General features: G+C 46.3%; 1 protein-coding gene and 1 non-coding gene across 4 annotated transcripts in view; one reads left to right on the top strand and one right to left on the bottom strand.

Moving 5' to 3' along the window:
* The first annotated feature begins 2,316 nt into the window (after positions 1-2,316).
* DCLK1 (doublecortin like kinase 1) overlaps positions 2,317-18,895 on the top strand; it is a 354,917-nt gene continuing 338,338 nt past the window's right edge. For 2 of the 3 annotated variants that reach the window (NM_001434816.1, NM_001109962.2), the window contains exons 1-2: positions 2,317-2,582; positions 8,595-8,990. In NM_001434816.1, the coding sequence (NP_001421745.1) occupies positions 8,615-8,990 (376 nt within the window). In that variant the 5' untranslated portion in view covers positions 2,317-2,582; positions 8,595-8,614. The remainder of the gene's footprint in view (positions 2,583-8,594; positions 8,991-18,895) is intronic. The other variant, XM_010810737.4, reaches the window with a different exon arrangement.
* TRNAE-UUC (transfer RNA glutamic acid (anticodon UUC)) lies at positions 5,376-5,449 on the bottom strand. The gene has a single exon. It is a non-coding gene; the product is annotated as a tRNA-Glu (tRNA).

The following is an 18,895-nucleotide window of genomic DNA, read 5'->3' on the forward strand; positions in this document are numbered from 1 at the left end:
GAATTATTATTGAATAGGAGTTAGATATGCCACACTGGAATAATTTAGGCACTTCTGTAGTTACTTGGGGGCTTTCCGGGTGACACCAGTGGTAAAGAACCTACCTTCTGATGCAGGGAACACAACAGACAGGGGTTCAATCTCTGGGTCAGGAAGATCCCCTGGAGGAGGCCATAGCAACCCACTCCAGTTCTTGCCTAGAGAATCCCCTGGACAGAGGAGCCTGGTGGGCTAGGTTGCTGCAAGTCAAACATGACTGAAGCGACTGAGGATGCAAGCAAACCCACTCCAGTGGGTTTCTTGCCTGGAGAATCCCATGGACAGAGGAGCATGGCAGGCTAGTCTGTGGGGTCGCAAGAGTCAGACACGACTGTGTGACTAAGCACAGCACACATAGCTACTTCCATTAGGTTACTGGGTACCACTTAGTGCCAGCCTGCTATCCTGACTAAATGATATGACCAAAGTATAGTAGCTGGTGGGTACTATTCAGTGTGCCCATCTATTTACTTATCAGTTACCCTTTGGTGTCATGAAAGGGTTAATAATGCCCAAAAGTTTCTAGTGAGAGCACTTTACAACTGAGAGGATCAAACTCAAAAGTGTTTCTTTGGACATTATCTGCATATCCCAGGTTGAAGAGCTAGGACAGAGGAAAGATATGGTTGAGTTACTTAAAGTGCTTAACAAATGACCCTGATAGAATGTAGGGGTTAGGAGAGGGAATATATCTCTTGGTTTAGCATTTTGGCAGAAATCACTTGGCATCTGTCATTGGAAAGATAAACAGAAACTCTTATTTCCCTTCTCATAATACACTTGGTTCCTTACTTTCTTCACACTTACCCCTTGGCCTCGTTTTGATTAGAATTTGAAGGAACAGTCTCAGTACTTTGCATGTAGTTAATTTGGTGAGTTTATTGTACTCATCCCTGGGCTATTCAGGAGTTCAAAAATAAATATGCAGCACTTGTTGAATATGTAACATGCATCTCATTTGAGCTGCATTTTATAACAAACGGTAATTATTTAGTATTTACATAATACTTCGAAAGTAATTCAGAATAGCTCTTATTAATAATAACTAGTCAAATATACATAATGGGCTCAGCTGATAGAAAAAAAGTTGATTTTCCATTAAAAGATGTAAGCTCAGGAAGAGAGAGAAATACCTGCGTATTTGTGTATGTGTGAGTATTTGCGACAAATACACGTCTCAAGGGGCTTCCCAGGTGGTGCTAGAGGTAACCTGCCTGCCAGAGCAGGAGGCATAGGAGACCCAGGTTCAATCCCTGGGTTGGAAAGATTCCCTGGAAGAGGACAGGGCAACCCACTCCAGTATTCTTGCCTGGAGAATCACAGGGACAGAGGAGTCTGGTGGGCTATAGTCCAGGGGGGTCGCAGAGAGTCGGACACGACTGAAGTGACTTAGCACACACACACCCACACGTCTCAGGGGACATGGCCCACAGTCAGGAGATGAACTGGACCTGAATTCAGGCAGCACTGAACAGGCTAAGGTTTCACGGAAGTCTGCGACCTGATCCCACTCCTTGGACTTCTGTGCAAAATCTGGAGGAAGCTGTGAGCAGTCTGGGCTCTGACAACATTCCTGCTCCAGGAGGGAAGGCTTATGTGAGTTCATGGGGCTTTCCAGTGCTGACCACTAGCCTTGGCAGCCACGAGGTGTCCAGTAGCGAAACTTGGCCTCTAAGTTATCAAAGGCCTGCTGTGACATATTCAGCTCCAAGCAGAGGTCACAGTTTCAAGGATGACTCAAGTCCCGGGTTCCAGTGGAGTTGATGGGTGGGATCTATGCGCAGATCTGGCCCTTCCCAATTAGGGGGCCTGAGGGTGACCCTCGTGTCGGTAGGTAGGGAGGGTCTCCTGGGTGAGAACTGATCACAAGGCCATCACGTTGGCTTCCACAGTTTTGGAATGGCGTCAAACCATGAGGTCACATACAAGTGTGTGTACCCTGAGGGGAGAAATGTTCCTCCGCTCCCGTCGCCCGGCCTGCCCTGAGGAGGACACACCTCACGTTCCCGGTTCAGACCCGGTCCACGTTCTCTCTCCCGGTCCCCAGGTCCACCACCGACCGCCGCCTGTCTCCAGACAACCACTCCCGGGGCCCGGGAGGTCAGGGGGTTTGTCCAGCCAGACGCAGCGAGGTCGCCGTGGCAGGCCAGGGCGCGGGAGGCGGGGGCCCGGGGCGCAGCCGTGGTGGGTGCGCCGGGCCTGGAGGGGCGGGGGCGCGGGGCGCGCACGCGGAGGAGGAGAAGGAGGAGCGGGGCGGGCGAGCGAGTGAGCCACAAGAAAAGGGAGCGCGCCCGCCGCCGCCGCCGCCCTCCTCCGGAGAGAGGCAGGAGTGAGGCTGTGCGAAGCGCCGCATTTCAATGAGGACCGGCCGAGGCGCATCCCTGCTCTAGCGGCTGCAGCCCAGACGCCCGCGCTCCTGCCGCCGCCGCCCAGCCCCGGCCCCGCAGCCCCGCGGCCCGGCCGCGCCCAGCCCGGCGAGGACAGCGCACTAGGCGGCCCGAGCGCGGCCACAAAGACCCCCGGCGGCGTCTCTCCGCGGACCGGTGCGTGGTTTGCCTTCGCCTGGGGACGGAAGCAGTGGGGAGGGCCGGCCGGGGGCCCCGCTGGGGGCCGGGCCAAGCCTGCTTCTCCCGCAGCTGCGGGGCACCGGGGGAGAGCGGGCGCGGAGGGCCGGTGGGCGCCCCCTCGACCGCCGCCGCCCCGCCCGCCCTCCGTTCCTCGAAAGGCGCTTCCCGGTCCTGCTCCGGCCGGGGGCGCTGTGTGCGGGCGGCCCCCGGGCCGCGGGCACCTGCCTCTTTTGTCTGGTGCCACCGCCGCGCTGGAAACGGGGAGTCGGGCGAGCGGGGCTCCCGGCCGCCGCGTTGTTAGTGGAGAACCAGGGCGCAGGGGCCGGGCGAGGTGATGGTCATTGTCAGAACTGGCCGCGGAACGGGAACCAAGTCTGCGCCCAGAAGGAGTGGCCGGGCCAGGCCTCTTATTGTGTGTGCGCTCTCCCGTGGGCCCGGAGGGTGGAGGACTAGGGTCCGTGCATGGTGGTGGGGGGGCAGGGTGGATGTAGCAAGTACATTTGCGGGGTCTCAAGTTCCTTCGGGGACTGTGAGGCTGCCCCCTGTACAAATTGGTGCCCGCAGTGCTAAAAAGCCTGCGGAGAGGAAATGGCATTCTCCTCCTAGTGGGAGCGCACGCACAGCCCCGCATTGCCCCACAAAAGGGGCGGCGGTGGAAAACCGGGTTTGCTCCTAATCGCTGCTTGGTTGGGCGGGGAGCTGCTTATGAGAGATGGAGCAGATGAAAGGTCTCGTTCAGACCGGCTTCCTCTCCCCGCACCTGTGAACGTGTGTACAGATTACGGAGCACACGCGTTCAGCGGCCACGCAGCAGGGTGTTCTGTGAATACGTTTTATGAATGTTCCTAAATATATCTCCTTTCCCCGGAAAGTAGGACAGCGTTTTAAGTATGAAATGTCGCATGAATGCGGGTCGGAGAGGATTCTGAGAGAGGTTATGTGTAGAACATTATGAAAGCTACGCTTGTATCCTGTGATATAGCTGCGTCTAGGGTGGTGCATGCACTCTGAAGGTGTGTGCGCGCCTCGTATTGCACGCCTGTCCATCTCCCCCATATCCTAGTTCTACTGGCAAAATGTGCCTTGGAATCTCTAGGTCCAGCATCTATATAGATTTTATATAAATCTATTTAGAAACATTTATAACACGATAGTCTTTATGCCAGATTATTTCTTGGTGTGAGTGTGTGTGTGTGTATGTGTGAGTGTATGAGTATAATCTGTGAACAGGAACTCATGTGCTCATCTAGAGAAGGATGAACGCAGAGGTTCTTCATGATGGTGAGAAATCCCACAGAGAACCATCTAAAACGCTGATTTCTCAGCCTGGCAGTGTTTATAGGAAAATCTCTTGATAAGAGCCAGGCCGGGGTCTTCCCCGCCCAGGCGTCTATGAGCTCCCTGGCTCAGGCCATGCGGTTACCTTCATGGTATCAGGACACACCTGTGCCCAGGCCCTTGGCCACCTATGGTCTGTGACCGTGTGGCTGTGCTCCTTAGCTGGCTTCCACAGAAAGCAGGGGAGCCGTGGAAGTCTGGTGAATCTTCCCCAGGTGCTCTTGATTCAAATAAATGACTAATCCATTGGAATTGCTGAGCGAGGGAGAGAACACCTATTTTAATGCCACACATAATATCTGGAGCACGAGGATGTGTAGTGTGGTTTTTGACATTCATTTAGTGGTAGCTGTAGCCTTCAGAATGATTTCACTGGGAGTGTGGTTTTTCTTTGTCACCAACATCATTGCTTACTTTGGAGCAGGCTCAGTGAAGGGAAGTAAAAGATCTTGGCCCTGCTGTGGTTGAACGCCTGATCCAGTTTGGGAAATGTACAAATAAAACAAAATCAACTTTTCTGTTCTAAATAGACGTTTTTTTTGGCGGTGGGGGCCCGGGGGTGGGGGGAGGTCTGGTGTGGAATTCTTGGTTCTAGAAGCCTTTCCCTCAAGGGGATTCCAACAATTGCTAAATCGTTTGACCCTTGCCAATTACAGATCAACAAGAGCCCCTTGGAATTAGATTTGCACTTTGGCAACACAGTTGTACCATCCTTTCCGCATGTCCTGTGTGTTTCAGTTTATTTGGATTTGAGAGAAAACGCCTAGGGTAGGAAGAATTTTTTTTTTTTTTTTTTAGTTGCTAAGTTATGTCTGACTCTTTGGGACCCTGTTGGCTGTAGCCTGCCAGGCTCCCCTGTCTGTGGGATTTCCCAGACAAGAATACTGGAGTGGGTTGCCATTTCCTCCTCCAGGGGATCTTCCCGACCCAGGGATCGAACCCAGGTCTCCTGTGTTGGCAGGCAGTTTCTTCACCGCTGAGCCACCAGGGAAGCCCTAGGAAGAATTATCACTGCCTTTAAAAATAAAATCTTCAACAGCCAATCCAGCCTTTATACTTCACGAAGTTTGAGGAACCTAGGGAATTGGCATGGCTATTTCAGTACTGGCAGCATCAGTGTCCCAACACACACTCCCTTTTGGAAAACAAAAGAACGCCTTTTAAAAACAATTAATAAGCGTAGGAGCAGTTATGATATCATCGGCAAAACATTTGTTCTGTTTACTCAGTTACTAGCTATCTGAAGAATTGGATATCAACTGATAATTGTTTTGAAGTTATCTAACTTCAAAATCAGTGAAACCAGTTCATACTTACATATGGTAAATTTTTTTTCTGGAAAATGCAAATTTATTTTTATTTTCATGAAGTTATTTTATTATTATTGTTAATTAATTTATTGGCCTTGCCTCACTGCATGTGGCATCTCAGTTCCTTGACCAGGGATTGAACCCTGGCCCCCCTGCATTGAAAGTGCAGAGTCTTAACCATTGGACCACCAGGGAAGCCCCTGGAAAATTCCAGTTTAGGCTGTCTGGGGTAGTAAGTGGCATGGGGTAGTTTTCATGTCTGGAGGAAAAACGTGCCCTGAACTCATCACTCCAGATTGAATCCCACTGCACTGCTCTTCCCCCCGCCCCGCCTCAGGGCGCACAGGCGGAGACGTTGGAGGCCGGATGACCTGCCTGGTCTCCTGCACACGGAGTCTCTCTGGCAGTTTAAGTGGTCTGCCCAAGAGGAGCAAAGGCTTTCAAAAGCCTGCTTTACACGTGATGAGCGGCCGCTGGCAGGGGTCTAGGCCACTAGAACACAGAGCTCAGGTCAGAAAGGAGGGGGCAGGGGCGCCAGCTTCAGAATCACTGGAGTACATCTGGGTTCAAGTCCCAAGGCCCTCAGTTATGACTTTGGCACGTGGATACAGCCCGTACTCACCCTCGTCACAATAACATCCCCTCCTCACTGGACTGTCAGGAGGTCTAGAGGGCATTTTTAGCATGTTACACAGCGGTTGATCGCCACTTAACAGTGTCAGGCAAATCGCAGACATCCGGTAAGTGTGAGCTTTTTCCACTGCATGCATTTCAGGAGTGCACAGTGTGCATGAAGCTTTGAGCACGAATTTTTAGTCGCTCTGAGTGGATCAGAGGTCAGTTTATGGAGAGTGAAGGAAAGGTCAGGGAGGCTTGGCAGGCCTTTGGCATTTGGGTTGGTTTGGAGTGACCTTCAGAACGGCGACATCGTCTTCATGGTGGGGTTTGGGGGCACTAATAAAGTTCTAACTCCAGGAGGTGGTGGAGGACAGGGAATCCTGGTGTGCTGCGGTCCATGGGGTCGCAAAGAGTCAGACACGACCGAGCGATTGAACAACAACATAAAGTTCTTGCCCCCAGTTTTCATTTCCCTTATGTTCTGTTTCATTGTGCCTGAAATTTTGTCATTGAGACTTCTTTCTTTGAGTGCTGAGGTTTTCCCATCTTCTAGATTGTCCTATTAAAACACAGATCACCTGTGAAGGGCAATAGCACGAGCCTTCATCAGCTAACCCCTGAGCAAGGGTGAAATAATCCCACGGGCAGCCTGCCCACGACCCAGCTCCGTCCAAAGTCAAATGGAACTGTGGGGGCACAGGTGTGCCTTCCAGAAGGTCCTGACATGGAAATGGTGGAGGGTAGGGGGTGGGCACTCACCTGGATCCCCCCTTGCTGGAAAGGGAAGATTCTCTTCCTGCTAGTTCTTCCCGTGACAGAGTCAGGAACAGAAAAGCAAATTTTATGAATTAAAAACATTAATACTTATCACAGTCTAGACATTGCCCGAAGTGTTTCATGTGTATTCAGTTATTTAATAGCTGATATTAACTGTGAGGTAGGTACTATCGAGTTTCCCACGTGTGACGGAGGAAACTGGGGCTTAATGATGCTGAACAAGTAGATTTCTCCCGGTTACATAGTTTGTTCTGGATCAAGTCTGGATCAGCGTCTTTAAGCCTCAATTTCCTCCACACAAAGACAGAGAGAGTCTTAGTGGAAAGAAGGGCCAAGTGCCTCAAAGAAGAAGTAACTTTGATCCCTTTTGGTTTTATTTTGTTGTTGCTTTTCCTTTTCTTTCTCCTCTTCCATCCCTCCCTCCTTCCCTTTCTCCCTGTCCCTTCCTTTTTTCCCCCCCATTTTAAAAATCCACCTTATCTCAAGCATTAAGTGTAAGTAAATGAATTAGTGTGAGTCCACTTTTCAAATAAATTTCAATTGACTATGTAGGAAATGCCCAGGTGGCACAGTGATAAAGAATCTGCCTGTGCTGCAGGAGAAACCGGTTCAGTCCTTGGGTCAGGAAGATCCCCTGGAGAAGGACTTGGCAACCCATTCCAGTATTCTTGCCTGGAGAATTCCATGGACAGAGGAGCCTGGTGGGCTACATTCCATGGGGTTGCAAGAGTTGGACACGATTTAGTGACTAAACCACCATGTAGGAAAATCGCTTTTAAACCTATGGATTTTTTTGCTCTTGGTCTGGCCATGGAGACTGCAAACACTGGGTAAAATGTTTACAATCTGACTTAAAAAAAAAAAATTCATTCATTCATTTATTTTTGGCAGTATTGTGTCCTAGCTGCAGTGTGGGGGATCTTCCTTGCGGCCTGCAGGCTTCTCTCTAGTGGCTCACGGCACCTGGAGCCCGTGGGCTCTGTAGTTGCTGCATGTGAGCCTAGTTGCTCCCCAGTTTGTGGGATCTTAATTCCCTGACCAGGTATTGAACCCGAATCCCCTGCATTGGAAGGTGGATTCACAACCACTGGACCACCAGGGAAATCCCTAAAATCTGACTGTGAAATGTTACCTGCCCTCTTTTGCAGAGAAGTCAGTGGCACCCCACTCCGGTACTCTTGCCTGGAAAATCCCATGGATGGAGGAGCCTAGTAGGCTGCAGTCCATGGGGTCGCTAAGAGTCGGACACGACTGAGCAACTTCACTTTTCACTTTTCACTTTTCACTTTCATGCATTGGAGAAGGAAATGGCAACCCACTCCAGTGTTCTTGCCTGGGAATCCCAGAGACGGGGGAGCCTGGTGGGCTGCTGTCTATGGGGTCGCACAGAGTCGGACACGACTGAAGTGACTTAGCAGCAGCAGCAGCCGTCTTTTGATTCCTGGTCCCCCCCACTGCTGTATCTTTTATATTTAGCCCTGGACTGATGTGAAGGCTCATGTGCTACCTACCATCAGCATTAACCTGCAGGGAGCCGTGGAGTCAGACAAACCTGGGTCAGAGTTCTTGGTTCACGCGTTTCTCAACTGTATTATTTGGAGAAATTTGGGAGAAATTTTTCTGTGCCTCATTTTGTTTATCTGTGTATGGGGTTAATAATAAATAAACTTCAAAAGGTTTGTTGTGACTATCAGAAATAAGAGCGGTTCAAAGCCGGACATTCGAGGTGGTCAACGCATGCCAGCCGTATTCTAACAAAACTGGGGTTGATTAGTCATCTGTTTCCACTGGGTCTGCCTCTAAATATTTGTCTTTTCTCTCCCAAGTTGATCACTCAAACATATCATCTGTTATAGCAGTGTTCCCATCGGCTGCTCTCAAGCTGAGCCTTCCGGGTCTGGAGGCTAAAATAACACCTTTGTGTTTCTGTTTCTGTGCCTCCCAGGTTCAGCTCTAACCGCAGTCATGTCCTTCGGCAGAGACATGGAGCTAGAGCACTTTGACGAGCGGGACAAGGCCCAGAGGTACAGCCGAGGGTCGCGGGTGAACGGGCTGCCCAGCCCCACGCACAGCGCCCACTGCAGCTTCTACCGCACCCGCACGCTGCAGACCCTCAGCTCCGAGAAGAAGGCCAAGAAAGTGCGTTTCTATCGAAACGGAGATCGCTACTTCAAAGGGATTGTGTATGCCATCTCCCCAGACCGCTTCCGATCTTTTGAGGCCCTGCTGGCTGATTTGACCCGAACTCTGTCGGATAACGTGAATTTGCCCCAGGGAGTGAGAACAATCTACACCATTGATGGACTCAAGAAGATTTCCAGCCTGGACCAACTGCTGGAAGGTGAGTGCTGGGGGAGACCTCCCAAGGGACCCTGGAGGGGATGGCCTCGGTTCCCAAAAGTTTGTATTATTCTCAGCATTTCTTGCTTGAACTCCAAGAGCTAGCATCTAGTCTCATGGTGTTGTCCTTGTATGTTACACATTGGGAAGTTCACGTGGCTGTACAGTAGTGTAAAACAAAACCAAACCTAGTAATATTAGATCAGGTAACTTATATAGCGGACTGAAGGAAAAACGGTCTTATTTCTGCAGCATCCTCTCTATTTTTTCTCATACCCATGCTACATTACTTTTAAAAGTCCATTTTTTTGTATCTTTATTCAAATGGTTGGTTCATATTCACAGCTAGTTGCAAATTGAGCTTTTGCTCCCACGTGTCTGCCAGTACGTGAACTGAAAATAACTAATGATTCATGAAAATTTTGAGTTGAATCTTAGATAGGTATCAAAACTATTAATTTTGATCACTGTAGACTGAGGCCTGAAAATTCAAGTGATATATGTCTATGCTTACATGATAAGATAGTGGTGATGTTGGATCAAAAAATTAGGTTTGTTGGCTATTCTTTCCAATATGATACATTTAAATTTTAAAATTATTCTGAGGTTTGACTAATTCTAAATTTAAAGGATTGTTGTCTTTCGATGGCATTTGAGGAATTAATCTACTCAGTTTATTTTTATAAAGTTTAACTGAGGTTAACAGTCATTATCTGTTTTAGACATTTCAAGTGGAAATAAGTCTTCCCAGGTGGCTTAGTGGTAAAGAACCCACCTGCCAATGCAGGAGACATGAGTTCCATTCCTGGATCAGGAAGATCTCCTGGAGGAGGGCGTAGTAACCCACTCCAATATTCTTGCCCGGAAAATCCCAAGGACAGAGAAGCCTGATGGGTACAGTCTAGGGGTCACAAAAAGCTGGACATGACTTAGTGACTGAGCACTCACCCAGTGAAAATAGGACTATCTGTGCACAGATGAGACCTGGTGTCTTATGCAAGCAGAGTAGATTTCCTTCTCTGGAATAGTCTTATTTCAGGACCGATCCCATTTGAACTGGGTGGGAATTCTCTGATCACCTTAGAAATCATAAGTGAAGCAAAATAATTTGGAGAAAAATACTGGGATTAAATTCATGCTGAGAGGTAAATGATCCTCTTTGGAGAGTAGATTTTTCTAAGTTGAAGTCTCAAGGTCCTGATGAAGTAATAGCACAATGGAAAATGGAAAAGGACGTTGAGAAGGTGGTTTATCCCTACTCCAAGTATATTTGCCAGGCCCTGTGGTCTGTCTGGACCCTGGACCAATGCCATGCCCTGACTACGCACAGGCAAGCACTCTGGTCCTCCTTTGAAATCAGAATCTGTATGTGATTCAAGGCTCAGGGCTTCCTCTGTCTTTCTCCCATTTCTCTTCCCTTGATCCCTTGGCAGGGGTGCCAGTCCACTCACAGTTTGACTGCACTTGAGAGAAGCCTGGGTTTGGTGTATTTATTTTGTGGGAATTCACTTCTCTTTTCGATGACTCGTCACCCTGCCAAGATGCCTGCAGACTTGGCCTTTTTCCTTCTATTCAGATGCTGGAACTTCCAGTAAATTAAAGGGGAAGAATGAACATAAAACCTTTCTGTTATCAGCTTTGATTTTTGTGCCCTGTCCTTTTCATGACCTTGGAAAAGGCAGGATAAATAATTTGGTGAGATATTCCAAGGGATCTGGATAAAGATCAAGTGCAAAGTCAGGTGTGTGCCCAGTCACCTAAATCGTCGCGTTAAGGGCTGATGGTGTTGTAGGGAAGATATGCCAGAGTCTCCGAGCACCTTCTCAGATATCCTGGGCTTGGCAGCCTCTGGTGTAGAGTCACCTGTGCAGCATTTCCTGGGAGGGGCTACCTCAGTCAGTTTATCACCAAGGATCGATCCGTACTCAGAAGTAGCAAAGATATTCCCATGATTCCCATCGACCAGGGAGAGGGTATGAGAGGTGGGACATGACAGTACTTTTTATCTGGGGGACCAGCAGAATCATGACATGTTGCTACCATCTTCTTGGTCAGTTTTTTAGTACAAAAGAATACCCAAAGAGACTGCTGTCCTGAGCGGTGATAATAATGATCACTCACAAATATGGCATATTTGTGGCATATGTGAACATATTTCATTCTTACAGTGATCCTAGGAGGTAGGTACTGTTAATCACTCTCATAGTAAAAAGTGAAAAGTGAGGCACAGTGTGGTTAAGTGATCTGCCAGGGTCACACAGCAAGAAAGAGTTGGGATTTGAACTCAAGAAGGCTGATGCCAGAGTTTGATCTCTTAACTGCCACTGACATAAGATACCAAGTGAGGTATTCTTAGTGGCCTTTTAAAATTGAAGTACAGTTGATTTATAATATTGTGTTAGTTTCTGGTGTACAGAAAACTGATTGTTACATATATATGTGTGTGTGTATGTACCTATGTATGTACATATATATACATATAAAATATTCTCAGTGGCTCTTAAATGAAATATTATTGTATTGGCTTCTTCCTGAAAACAAATGTTTTTTAACCTCGACTTAATTCCAGGAGTAGCAGATACTGATCCCAGAAACACTTTAATCTTTTCATTTGCCTCCAAACACTTTTCTCCTCAATTAATTTGAAGTAACTGCAGATGGAATAATCTGATGTTAAAAATTCCTTTTTGGAAAAAAATACTTTTCTGATTAAATAAATGGTAACGTCAGTAAAGTAGGTAAGTTTGCTTATTGTCTGCGTTTAAAAATTTTTTGTTTAAATGCATTTTTTCCATCTATAATACTGACAATTAGCATGCAGCTGCGCTTAGTGTAAGCTGGAAATTCATTTAGATTTGCCTCTTTGTCAATTACGTTTTTGCTTAGTCTGATAAAATGCAAGCCGTTGCTTCATATTCACCATTAGGTTCCTAGCTCCCACTTTACATACTAATTTTATGTAAAAGTCAATGCATGTAATTAGCGTCTCATTTCTCCTTCCAATATGATGATGTTTTAAATTAAATCGTTTTAGTGGGAGCAGTGACAAGTATATTTGACTTGTAATTGTCTTTTGTAAGTTTGTTTGTTCTCACTTATCTCAGACTAGAAATCCTGACAATGACATATGTAAGTTTCTTTATAATGGCTAATAGTCAGTTTCACTATTTTACTATTATTATGCCTAAGTTTGGCTTTAAAAAATGCCTAAGTTTAGTCAGCCAGGAATGAGCTGGCTCTTAGGCTGAAGTATGATTATATGAGTAAGGGGGTGTGTGTGTGTGTGTGTGTGTGTGTATGAGTAAGGGTGTGTGTATGCATGAATGCATGATTGTGTATCTATTTGTGCAGGTATGTGTATGTATACACACATGCACACACACACACTTTAGGGTAGAACACAGATGACACTCCTAATTGTTTGCTTTCAACATGGCCTTTATATGTTTGAAAAAATCGTGAAGCTCAATAAGGAAAGTTGAATTGCAGGTCTATTTCTGCAAGTGATTCATCTTGAGACTTGGCCTCATTCTCCTGATACTGCCTCTTTCTACCCAGTTTTACAGTGTTTATATTCCACTGTAGGTGTGAGGATGTTTTAAGGATAAATGAAAGAGGAACATTTAAAACCTTTGAACTCTTAGGAGAAAGATGTAGTATTATATACAACATGATATATAAATCCCAAGCCCTGATTGATTGACTGGTCGTTATCTGATGCTCAAGCATCAGGAATGTGTGTTGAAGAATAGGTGCTCCCCTCCCCCACACTTTTAAATAGACTTATTATTAGTGCAGTTTTAAGTTGGGGGCAAAACTGAGCAGAAAGTACAGAGTTTTCCCATATCCTGGGGAACTCCTGGTAGCTCAGCTGGTAAAGAATCCACCTGGAATGCAGGAGACCCTGGTTCAATTCCTGGGTCAGGAAGATCCCCTGAAGAAGGGAAAGGCTACCCACTCCAGTATTCTGGCCTGGAGAATTGCATGGACTGTATAGTCTCTGGGGTCGTAAAAAATCGGACACAAATGAGCAGCTTTCCCTTCCCGTATCCCCCTGCATCCACCCATGAGCAGCCTTTCCCATTATCACCAGAGGGGTACGTTTGTTACAGTCGATGAGCCGACGTTGACAGACCATTATCATCCCAAGTCCATAGTTTACACAAGGACTCACTCTTGATGTTGTACATTTTGTGGGTTTGGACAAAGAAATAATGATGTGTATCCATGACTGTGGTATCATACAGGATAGTTTCACTGCCCTAAAAATCCTCTCTAATCTGCTTATTCACCCCTCCATGCCTCAATCCCTGCATCCATTGACCTTTTTACTGCCTCAGTAACATCCTTTAATATCTTGTGTGAATGTAAGAGCCAGAGTTTCCTTTAAGCAATAGGGTAGAAACATGCAAGTGTGCTGTCTTCTGGATACGAGTAAGTTAATATGTACGTGACATCTGCATGTATTAGAAACAAGTTGCTGGGTTCCTGGGCTCCCAAGCTGTGACATGCCCCTACCCACCTTCCCTCCCTGACCCCACCATGGACACTGCTTGATTCCACATCCCCAGCCTAAGGGCTTTTCCCAAGGCCCCATCAGAATTAACCTCTCAGGAATAAACCTATACTTCACCCCAAAGTCAGGAAATCTCTCCAGTCATGATTTCCAGGGCCCCCACCTCTCTTGGCAACTTTCCCCCGACATGTTGTCATCATCTATCAGTACTTTTCCCGTCTAATTTACTACCTGACTCTATGCCTCTCTCTGCTCTATTTAAAGATTTTTTTAATTTAAGTTTTGAAAAATTGTAAAACATGCCTGTCTAAAATCCCCATGTGGTCAATAGTTCACTAGTTTTTTGAATATCCGTCCTCTCAGAGACACCAGTGTTTGTCGAGAATATGCTTATCATTTGCCTATAAGTTAACGTTCCTTGCTCACACATTGGCACTGTGCTTTACACGCTTAACCATATACCATAGCATGAGTCTAGAGCCGCTGCAGCCTTTTTCCTAACCTCAGAGTATCCCTTACACCATGAGCCATTTTTTAATTTAACCAGTCTTTATCTATGGGCCTCTGGGTTGTGTGCGATCCTTTGTTATTAGAAGCAGTTTTGACGGGAATATCCTTGGATGTTAAGTTTTCCACTTGTGTAGGGGAATATGCACAGGATCAATTCCTAGAAGTAATATTGCGGGAGAGAGAAGTACAGGCATTAAACTTCTAAGAGCTATTGGAAAATTTCTCTTCATAGAAGTGGTACCAGTTTGTCCTCCCCGTTAGTAATGTATGAGAGTGGCTGTTTTTCTACGAGGCAGTGTGTTACCAAATGTTTTGTCATTTGCCAATCTGTTAAGAAAAGCGTGTACCCTCTTATAGTTTTAAATTTCATCTTTCCATATCTATTTTTTTCTCCATAGCTTTTGTCCATTTTTCTACCAGGCTGGGGTCTTTTTTTTTTTCTAATTGACTTCTAAGATTTTTTTTTTTTAAGATATTAGCCCTTCGTGATACTAATTTCAAGTATGTGTTTTTCCAGATTGTCCTTTAGTGATTTTGTTTATTGTGTTTGTTTTTTTGGGGGGGTCCCAGATTTAACAAAATTATGTAATCAAAATGGATCAATCTTTTCATTTATGGCTTGAATTTCATGCTTCTTGTCCTCTGGACTCAGACTATAAAATTGTTGCTCTCCTTTTCTTCTAATGTTTTTATGTTTTAATTAAAAATATTCTCATGGAAGTTGTATAATATTTGAAGAGAGGCTTCAGTTGTATTTTTTGCAGGATGCCTGCCTCATTTTTAAGAGTTTTAGTTTTGAAATTAATTTGGACTTAATAGAAGTGTCACAGAGATGGCAGGTTCCCATATACCCTGGACCCAGCTTCCCACGAGGGACCATCTTGCACAGCCAAGGCACAATTATCAAAGTAAAAACTAACGAGAACAATACTGGCAACTAAATTACGGGCTTTATTTGGCTTCCATTGCTTTCTCCGCCATTGGCCCTTTGGTGTTGCTGTTTCAGAATCACGCATTGCATTTATCTTCATTATTTTTTTTGAAAAATCTTTAAAAAATTGTATTGGCATATAGTTGCCTTACAGTTGTTGCGTTAGTTTCTGCTGTACAGCAGAGTGAATCAGCTACATGTTTACATACATCCCCTCTTTTTTGAGTTTCCAAACATTGCATTTAGCTATCCTGCCTTCTCCATCTCCTCCAAGCTCTGACAGTTCTTAAGTCTTTGTCTTTAATGACTTGACACTTGGAGGAGTACTGGTCAGTTATTTTGTAAAGTGTCCCTCAACTTGGGGGTGTTCACCTGGCGTTTAGGTTGAAATTATGCATTTGTGGCAAGGATGCCCCAGAAGTGAAGCTGTGTCCTCCTTGGGGCATCGTTTCAGGAGTGCGTGATGTGGCCGTGCCTTGTTGCTGGTGAGGTTAACCTGTTGGTTAAGGAGTGTCTGCCACTTACTTCACTCTAAAGTTACTCTTTTCCCCTTTGTAATTAACAAGTATTTTGAGGAGGAACTTTGTGGTGTTTAAAATAACTTTTGCCTCTGAATGTTGGTGTTTCTTGCTGGATTTTGCCTGTACCAATGATTATCAAGGTGTTCAAAGAGTGACTTTCTGTTTTCCTCTTGACTTGCCTCACCTTTAAGCACTTCCTTCACTTTCTTGTCTTTGCATTATCTACTGCGACATCATCAACTCCATCATTTTTACCACTCTTTTAAGGCCAGTTAGCCCCAGACCTTTCTTCATCACTTCAGTTACCTGGATATATTCACCCTACTTGCGGTGGTTCTGTCGCTACGTCCTGTCAGATTCTTTGCGACCCTGTGGGCTGCAGCACGCCAGGCTTTGCTGTTCTTCACTGTCTCCCAGAGTTTGTTCAGACTCATGTCTGTTGAGTCGATGATGCCGTCCCACCATCTCATCCCGTCGCCTCCTTCTGCCTTCAGTCTTTCCCAGCATCAGGGTCTTTTCCAGTGCGTCGGCTCTGTGTCAGGTGTTCCTCTAATCCTGAGTCCTTTCATCATGTCACATACAGATGTAATCCCATTCTTTAAGGTTATTCGGAATTGCACCTTCTTCTTATCTCTGGATCCTGTTAAATGGTGTCACCGTCTAACTCAACATCACCCTTGGCTTTGCCTTTTCTTCATCCCACAGATCCAAGCTGTCGTCATTTACTGTTCGTCCTTAAGACACCTCTTCAGTTTGCTTGTTCCTTTTTTAGCACCATTATTACAGTTTTTGAGTTCTCAATACTGTTTTAAAAATGTATTTTTTTTAACTGATGGAGTAACACATTTTTATGCAGTGAGCGTTATAGAAAGCTTTGGAAGATGCAAAAAAGTTTTTAAAAAAGTAAATAATAGCTCCTCATATTCCTGCCACTGACTTCTGTCATCTCTTCCCTGTACTGTTAGGCTCCTAAGCTAAAAACAGACATCTTAGTTTTTCTTTTTCAGTTTGTTTTCTCTTTTCTTTTTATAGCATCTGTATTTGCCCCTGCTTTCCATTACTGTTACAACCTCTCTTTATTTCTTTCTTAGCGAATAATTGCTTTACAATGTTAGTTTCTGCTGTACAACAAAGTGAATCAGTCACACACACACACACACACACCCCCTCTCTCTTGAGCCTCCCTCCCACCCCCCATCCCAACCCTCCGGTCATCACAGAGCCTGGAGCTGAGTTCCCTGTGCCCTACAGCAGCGTCCTGCTGGCCATCTCTTTTGCACGTGGTGCTGTGCATATGTTAGTCCTCATCTCCCAGTTGGCCCCTCCCTCCCATGTCCCCTCTGTGTCCACATGTCCTTTCTCTGTGTCTGTGCCTCTATTCCTGCCCTGTAGACAGGCTTATCAGTATCATTTCCCTAGATTCCACATGTATGCGTTCATATACAATATTTGGTTTTCTCTTCCTGACTGACTTCACTCTGTATGAGTCTCTAATTCTATCCACACCTCTGCAAATGACCCAATTTTGTGCACTTTTATGGCTGAGAAATATTCCACTGTATGTATGTACCACATCTTCCATATCCATCTTAGGCGAGGTCCTTTAGGACGCATGTCCCACACAGCAGGCTTCAAGCCAGTTTTCTTGCCTAGACGCCAGGCTACAGGCAAAGCATTTTCTGTCGCTCTTTGCTTCTTGTGCACAGAGGATACAGCCCACAATCTTTCTCATGTTTCTCTCTGTGGCTCCTACGCTTCCATCTATTCTGGCTTGTCTCCCGTGACCCACTGATCTGGGCTGCTCTCTTTCCTCCTGCTCCCCCACCTCTGGGCCTCCCCGCTCTCTGTGAGGACGGCACTGGTGGGTGCCCTCCTGTGGGTGCGCGGCTGTGCCATGGTTAAGCTGGGGGTGGCCCTGAGCAAACTGACTCACTCCTTGCATGTCCACGCGCCCTGGGAGAAGAGGTCTGTTCATTCTTAGCTCATCGAGTCATGGTGAGGATTGCAGGTTGCATCGCATGGGCTTCAACAGGATCTGCTGATGGCAAACACTTAACCTGTTCTATTAGCCTCTCCCCACTTGACCCCTCAGCCATCAGACACGCAGATCTCTCAGTCTGAACAATCCTTGGCTTCGTCCTGCTTACCTCTCAACCACAAGCTCTTCCTCCATGAGAAACATCTGCTTTTGCTATCTCTACTTCCTCAACTTCCAGTCATACCTCAGCTCCTTAGTTAGCATCATTACACCTATTTGTTTTGTATCAGTGTTTCTGGACATCAGGGAGCTTGTTGGAGTCCTCAGTGTTAGCATGGTGGTGGCAAGAACGCAATAAATATCACTGAAAGAAAGAGGAAAGAGAGGCCGAATGGGTAAATAAATGAATGAGAGCAACCTGGCATCACTGCCCGACTGAAGTGGCCGTTATGAGGCCACATGTGGCTTCCTCGTGGCCCGGCTGGTGGTCTGTTAGGAAACCTCATTTTCTCTGCTGTTGCTGGAGCGTCAGATGCTGATTCTGGGTCTCTCCCAGCCGCATCCTCACCACCGCCTTGGTTGCCATGGCTCCAGGCACCTGATTTCTAAGCTCCCTTCAACGGCCCCTCCGTCTCTGATCGCTCTCTCAGTGCTGGCGTTGCCCTGGACTTCACCCTGGCCAGCTGGGTGGGGTCTCTGAACATTTTCTTTAGTTCCCATAGCTGCAACTACCCCATGCATCCCTTTCTCATACCCTGGATCTATATTTCTAATTTCTTGCTGGAAAATCTCCAACCAGTTGGCTCCTAGGAACTTCACGTTTGATTTGTGCACAACCAAATTCATTTTATTCCTTACCATCTAACCCAGACGTGTTTCCCTTCTCATTTGATCTATTGTAATATATGGAGAGTTGGCCAAAATAGAAGTTTCAATGGCATCAGTGAGGCTAGCATCCAGTCAATTGCCAGTTCTTCAATCCAATCAGTTGATTCTGTCTGCTAAGTACTTCTCATGGCAGCCGTTCCTCTCTGTTCCTAATGGGGATGTGTAAAGTTTAGCTCTCCAGCTTCTCGCTTGGGCTAGTAGAATAGCTTTCTGAAAGGCATCTTGACTCCTATCTTCCCATGTCCTACCTGCAGCTCTGCCTCCACACTACAGCCAGTGTGGTCTTTCTGAAAACCTGGGTCTGGGGGACTTCCCTGGAAGTCCAGTGGTTAGGACTGGGCCTTCTAGTCCAGGGCTGCAGGTTCTATCCCTGAAAGAACATAAACAACAGAACCAGTATCGTAACAAACTCAGTAAAGACTTTAAAATAAAATAAAACCTCAATTCTGATCATGCATAAAAACTTTGGTGCTATAGCCTACTGTAGTCTTAGCTTAACTTGTTTGTCCCTGGAATGAGTTTTATATTAGTTTTTGAGAAAGACAGGTTAATATCCAACAGA

This window comes from Bos taurus, chromosome 12, assembly GCF_002263795.3.
Source record: "Bos taurus isolate L1 Dominette 01449 registration number 42190680 breed Hereford chromosome 12, ARS-UCD2.0, whole genome shotgun sequence".
Classification (NCBI taxonomy): domain Eukaryota; kingdom Metazoa; phylum Chordata; class Mammalia; order Artiodactyla; family Bovidae; genus Bos; species Bos taurus.